General features: G+C 42.6%; 1 protein-coding gene across 4 annotated transcripts in view; it reads left to right on the forward strand.

Moving 5' to 3' along the window:
- jakmip3 (Janus kinase and microtubule interacting protein 3) overlaps nt 1–7,282 on the forward strand; it is a 28,430-nt gene that overhangs the window by 15,215 nt on the left and 5,933 nt on the right. For all 4 annotated transcript variants that reach the window (XM_008403041.2, XM_008403042.2, XM_008403043.2 and 1 more), the window contains 2 exons: nt 472–549; nt 6,302–6,535. In XM_008403041.2, the coding sequence (XP_008401263.1) occupies nt 472–549; nt 6,302–6,535 (312 nt within the window). The remainder of the gene's footprint in view (nt 1–471; nt 550–6,301; nt 6,536–7,282) is intronic.

A 7,282-nucleotide genomic window follows, 5' to 3' on the forward strand; every position in this document is an offset into this window, starting at 1 on the left:
GGATGGATGGATGGAGTATTAATGCAGAGGATCTGATTTTATCCATCGAATCATCACAACATGAAGCTTCAGTTCAGTGTGAATTGCTGGTTTGTAGCAATATCTCAGCAGAATCTGATAAAAGGTTAAAGGTCAGTGTGAGTGAGGGTTGCAGCTCCCAGATGAAATCATCTATCAACAGGAAGTAAAACTGTCTGACCAACATTTGTGTTTTTAATAAAATTATAAATGAAATCTCATGACATCAGTGGAAGAATTGATGAAAAAACTGATTTTCACACAGTTTCATAATCGTTTTAAGCAGGAAGATCTGAAGGTTTTACTCACTGACATGAACTTTAAGACCATCAATAAGTGAATGACTGTAGTCACAACTGCCACAAACCGATTCACAGTGTTTGAATATATTTCTATCATCAGAATGATTCTTTGAAGCTCAAATTCATCATATTTTGTCTGATTTGTCTCCAGGATCTCTTCAGAAAACAGAAAGGTTACCTGGATGAAGAGCTGGACTTCAGGAAGCAGTCCATGGATCAGGCCCATAAGGTCAGTCTAGCCACATCATTTCCTGTATTTAGAAACAATATTGAAATAAGAACAAACACATCCAACAACCCTCCTCTTTAAGTTATTGTGCTATGCTAATAAGCTACTCTGCCTCAAAAAGTAGCTTAGATTAGAAAGAAAATCAAACAAGCAGAAAACATATTGAAATGGAAAAGCAGGAAAACAATGATCCGTTGATAAACACTTTGCGATGTTCCAGTTATTACTGGAGAAGCTCTAACTAATTAGTTTTTAGTCTGGATTTAAAGGAACTCAGCGTTTCGGCTGTTTATCAGTTTTGTGGTGAATAGAAGCTGAAAGCTGCTTCTCCATGTTTGGTTCTGGTTCTGGATGCAGAGCAGAACCAGAACCAGCAGGTTGATCCAGCAGCAGATCTTTAATCCGTTTAGTGATTTATGAACTGGCAGCAGTTTAAAGTCTCAGTGATGGAATGTAGAACCGGGTGGCATAGAACTGGGTGGTGCCTCCACCCTCCTGGTTCTAGTCAGAACCAGCTGGTGTAGATCCAGGTGGTGTAGAACCAGCTGGTGTCTCCACCCTCCTGGTTCTACTCAGGTCTCCAGCTGCAGCTTCTGGTTTGTCAGTCTGACCTGCTGCAGGAATCAAAGCCACTAAACGCCTGGATGATTTTTTCAGGTCTGAGACTTTAGTCCTCTGGGGCCTCGTGTATAAATGCGCAATTTTCACACTAAAACTTGCCGTACGGAAACATTTAGAAAAGTGGGGCGTACAAAAACAATGGGATGCATAAAGCCGCACCTGGCCGAGCACCTTTACTTTATAAATCCTAATTTTTAGGAAATAGAGCAGCTGCTGGTCGCCTGTCGCCACCCATAAATACATATTAATGTAAATTAGTATAAATACCTGGAAGTCTGACACCACGGGAAGCAGTAACCATGGCAACGTCCTTGTCTGTTGCAATATGAGTTTATAAAAATAAAAATTATATATTTTATTTAAAAGGTGTTTTCAGGACACATAAGGTTACCTCACAAAAATAAAAATAATAAATTTTAAAGAAAAAAATAAAATCCAAATAAAATCTCTAAATAAAGAGATCATGAAAACGCCAGTTAGAACAGCAGCAAAGCGTTCAGCCGGGATTTAAAGACAGAGAGTCTTTGAGTGGGAAAGTGGACGTTTATTCGATATAGTGGACTCATGTGTATAAGTTGTACATTTACAGAATAAAGATGCTTTCTGTCCATAAGGCTCATTCACAAAGCAGGCGGCTCGATGGCTGCAGCTGGACCGGTACCGGTACCGCTCGGCTCCTGCTTTAAGTTTTGCTCAGAGATCCAGGAAGATCAGTCTGGATTAATCTAAACACTAATAAACCAGGAGATCAATATGATCTCTGATCAATCCTCCCTCTGAATCCTTCTGATGTTCTCCATCAGAGCCAAAATGCTCCACATTTTAGCGCAGCTACGTACTTACGGGATTGTCTACACACTTTAATCACCTTAAAAATAATCAAACCTGTTGATTATTTTTAATCAGCAGGTTGGAGTTAATCTGCTGGTCCAACCCTGTTTTCTTTTTATTTATTTATTTATTTATGATTTTTCAAGGTTAAACAGCCAAGATAGAAGAAGAAACATAAAGAAAAACAACAAAAAGTAAACAAAAGCAACAAAAACAAAAATCAACAAAACAGAACAGTCAAAACACTGTCAGCTAACTGAAGGTCTGATGAGAGGATAAAATATGGGCACATCAGACTGTAGAGTGTAATCAAGCATGAGACAGAGTCCAAGCGAACAACAGACATTTCTGGAGACATTGTATCAAACAGCTCACCATAAAATATGGAATATCAATAAAAGGTAAAAACAATCAATTATAATCACAGTAAAAATAATAATGAAGAAAAGATCAATAAAATTAAAGCTCCGCGGAGCCTCAAGCGGCCCTCGCAGCCAAGCGCCGCTCGGCCTATAGCCACCGCGGGGGATCCAGCACCGTCGCCCGCCTGCCACTGTGTACGCTCTCGAGCAGGATAAGGGCGCGGTCGCCAGGCCATGCGCATCGATCAGTTCGGCATGGTTCCCTAACGACAAACTGAAAATTTGGTGCAGATCGACCGATGTAACGTATCCAGTTTGGTGCCAATCGGAAGGTGCATGTGTGAGTTAGAGACAATCGTATGCATATGGCGAGGGACAGCCAGTTGGCCACGCCCCCACAGGTCAGCCAGCATTGATGGAGTTCATCATCAGGTCATTTTATGTCAGTTGGCAGAGGATTAATTCCACAGTAACACAGTAAAAGTAAGACATACAATAGAGAAAACAGGTGAATTTTTGTCGGAAGTGGGTGTGGCTAAGGTGATGTCATCAATTGACCATGTGAATGTGATGAGGAGTTGTCTGTAGTAAGACATATGAGGTCTTATGCAGCTGTGACCTATGTGGAAGTTATCGCATCTTGATATTTCATGGGGAATAGTCAAAGTCTGGCACTTAGCCACACCCACATGCTTTGACATACAAAAATTCCTGTGATAACTTTTGACCTTTAATGTCTCAACTCTCTGTTGACTGAGTTTGAAGTCTGTATCTCAAAAGATGTAGGAGGAGTTCGATCAGATGCAACATCTCTGAAAAACAGGAAATGGCGTCTTTGATCCAAAATGGCCGACTTCCTGTTGGGTTTGGACCATGGCTCCAAGACTTTCTTGTAGATCCTGATAAGATACACATGTGTACCAAGTTTCATAATTCTAGGTTAAAGCATGCCTTGGGACTGATCAATTAAAATATTGTAGGGGGGACCATAGAGAAATTAGGCCATGCCCCCCAAATATTTTTATGGATTCCTGTCGAGGGGCCCACAAGAATCGATCCAAGTGAGTTTGGTGCAGCTTGGCTCAAAATTGTGGAATCTAGAGCCAAACGTATGGCGACGGTGTTACAGGTCACTTTGCCACGCTGCCATGCCCACCTACTCCATGGAAAACAAACGGGGTTGGAATCTGTAACACACCAACATGTTTTCTGTCTGTGGACACAGTTTCATGTTGATTAGGTCAAAGGGGTCAGAAAGGGACCGTTCAGAGTAAAACATGACACTTCCTGTTTTCAGGGGGCATGGCCTAAGTGATGTCATAATTTGACCATTGGGTATTGTAGGGCACGCGATGATGATCAATCACTGAAAGTTTGGTGCCTCTGTGAGCTTTTTTGTAAGAGTTATAACAGTTTTGTGTTTCATGGCAAATAGGTGAACTTTGACCCCTGGTATCACCCCTTCAGCATGCACAAAAACTCACCGTTTTGAAAACTTTTAATCGGCCATGCCTTATGAACGATCTGACCGAGTTTGAAGCCGATTGATCGAAATCCCTAGGAGTTCGATCAAATGGGACGACTGTAAACGGCCAAAATTGGAACTTCCATCCAAAATGGCCGACTTCCTGTCATACTTGCACTATGACATTAATTGTAAATTCTGAGTATCTTGGAGAGCTCTACAAGTGTACCAAATTTCAAGTCTCTACGATAAAGTAAGTGAATAGGAAAGGGTCTAGGTGGCGCTGTTGAGCCGTTTCTTTTGCGATTTTTGCTACGACATTAAAATACGTAAATTTTACACGGGCTCTATGCGGCCGCCAAGTTTGGTGAGTTTTTGAATATGATAAAGCCCCCAAAAAGCCAATTCATTTGGCACCAGAATCATAATAAACAGCACAATTTCAATAGGCCTTTGCAGCGCTTAGCTGCTCGGGCTAATAAATTAAAAGAAAATACATGTCCAGATGAATACGACAGTCATTTTAGCCCATTGTTTTGTATGTATCTATTGAAAGGACCCCACACATCAAGGAACTTCTGATGATTGTCAGACAAAGAGTATCGAATTTCCTCAAGATAGATACAGGACACCACATCCATCCATCCATTTTCTTTGCACCCTGGTCCCTTAGTGGGGTTGGGAGGGGTGCTGGTGCCCATCTCCAGCTAACATTCCGGGCGAGAGGCGGGGTCACCTGGACAGGTCGCCAGTCTGTTGCAGGGCAACACAGAGACACACAAATAACCATGCACACACACACTCACACCTAGGGGCAATBTGGAGAGGCCAATTAACCTGACAGTCATGTTTTTGGACTGTGGGAGGAAACCGGAGTACCTGGAGAAAACCCACCATGCACAGGGAGAACATGGAGACTCCATGCAGAAAGACCGGGGCCGGGAATCAAACCCAGAACCTTCTTACTGCAAGGCAACAGCTCTACCAACTGTGCCACTGTGCAGCCCCAGACACCATATCATTAAGCCATTTCTTAAAACAAGCCGGGGTAGAGGATTTCCATTCCCGCAGAATAACCTGCTTTGCTACCACTAAACCAAACATTAGTGACTGTTGTGCCCTGCGACAGACTGGCGACCTGTCCAGGGTGACCCCGCCTCTTGCCCGAAACGTTAGCTGGAGATGGGCACCAGCAACCCTCCTGACCCCACTAAGGGACAAGGGTGTAAAGAAAATGGATGGATGGATGGATGGATGGATGGATGGATGGATGGATGGATGGATGGATGGATGGATGGATGGTGACTGTTGTAGAGACATGGGAAGAGTAAGAGAGGATTTAGAGGAACCCAAAATGATCAAATGCCTATCCGGACATAAACATAAAGGCTTGCCATAAGCGTTGCTATAAAATTCAAATATCCTACACCAGAAGTTTAGGGCAGGAGCAAAACAGATGACCCAAAGTCCCATCATCTAATTTACATTTGTCACATTTTGGTGAGACGCAGGGAAATAGCTTATTAAGTTTAGTTTTAGAAAAGTGCAGCCAATGGAAAACTTTGAATTGAATAATTTGCGGTCTAGAATTAATAAAACAGGTTTTGATTCTCGACAGACTCAAATCCCATTGCTCATCCGAAATCTCACCTCGTGTATCCTGTTTTATTATATAGCGAGAATGAAATGACCCCATAGACGCATTTCATGTGCTCACAGATCAATGAGTTACATCTTTATGAGAAAAAAACTGAGGAAAATTACTATTTGCATTTGAGCGAGGTTTTCACATCTTTTTATTTTTATTTTCTTTTAGGTTTAGCTCATTGTCTGAGGATAAATGCGGTTCAGTTTCATCGTTTACTTTTAAGCAATAAAATATTAAAATCATGAAAAACATTGGTTTGATGCTTCTTGGTCTAAAAAACAGTGAATGCCGTCAGTTTTCAGAGTATTTAGGTGAGTTTTGACGCTTTGTAGTTTGATATTGTTCCCAGAAAAAGTTTGCATGGCTGCCGCATATTTTCACACCAGCGAAAAAGTGTGCATGTATTTACACACACTTTGACGCAAAGTTCATTTTTATACATGCGGTCTTGTGGGTAAAATATGGCGTCGCACATGTTTTGTGCACACGCTGCTTTATGCATGAGGCCCCTGGTCCTGGAAATGTTCTGCAGCTGGTACAAGGCCCACTTTGGAACTGGCTTTATGTGGCCAGTTCAAAGGTCATCACTACATCATGATAGGTCAAAGGTCATCACTACAGGTCAAAGGTCATCACTACAGGTCAAAGGTCATCACTACATCATGATAGGTCAAAGGTCATCACTACAGGTCAAAGGTCATCACTACATCATGATAATGAAACATTATCCTCCAAACTGATAACAAGATGGAGTTTCTCCTGCAGTCTTTGGTTCCAGGGAGACCAAAACTAAAAGGACATTTCTACCATCTGTGTTTGACTCAGAGGATCTTGGAGCTGGAGGCCATGTTGTTCGAGGTTCTGCAGCAGGAAGAGGCTTCCAGGACTCCTGGACTAATGAAAGGAGAGGGTCGCCTGTCTGACATGTTAACAGAAGGAGAGAAAGAGGAGCTGAGGAGAGCCATGGATCAGTGGAAACGATGTGTAATGTGTGAGCTAAGAGAAAGAGATGCCCAGATCCTCCGAGACAGGATGGAACTGCTTCAGCTCACACAGCAGGTGAGCAGCTTCATATATTATAGATACATTAGTTTTAGTCACAGTCTGGTTCATAATCCACAAAGAATCCCACTTTTGCCCAATTACTATTCATTTCAAAAGAACTAGAGCCATGTCAAGTAGTAAAAAGCTCCAGATGACATCAAGTCTTCCCTTCAGTATGAAACCTAACAGCTAAGGACGAATCGGTGTAACGCAGTGGTTCCCAAACTTTTTCTCCTGTGCCCCCCCATGGATTACAAACGGCTGTCTGGTTGAACTACGCAGTTTGGGGGGGTGGGGGGGTGTACTTTTTTGGTGGCAAAATGAATGTAAGTAGCTGAACATAGACGACAACATCGGTAGCCTACAGGCTACTTGTTGAGCTTAAGGTGCTGTATTGATATTAGCTAGTCATCTTTTAGCTAGCATTATCTGCATCCAACCGCTTTACTCAACAGTCGGTTAGTTAGAGGGGAAAAACTATGAAAAGTTCTTTACGTTTTGCTGGTTTGCTGCCATGATCCTAACACACCTGCGTAGCTCTGCACAGCAGCAGCAGCAGCAGGTCTCCTTCACTGCCGCACAGGTGTAAACCCAGCACAAGAGCCGTAGCCATAGACATAATATAAGAGTAGACCACGCATTGGCTGCTCCGGCGCAGGAAATACGGCGGCCATCTTGGAGAGGTCGTCCCTCCTACTTTGCTCAAGCAAACAGCAGAAGATGCCTCAGCACTGAGGGATATTGTTGTTCTGATCGATGGAC

Source organism: Poecilia reticulata, unplaced genomic scaffold, assembly GCF_000633615.1.
Source record: "Poecilia reticulata strain Guanapo unplaced genomic scaffold, Guppy_female_1.0+MT scaffold_282, whole genome shotgun sequence".
Lineage (NCBI taxonomy): Eukaryota > Metazoa > Chordata > Actinopteri > Cyprinodontiformes > Poeciliidae > Poecilia > Poecilia reticulata.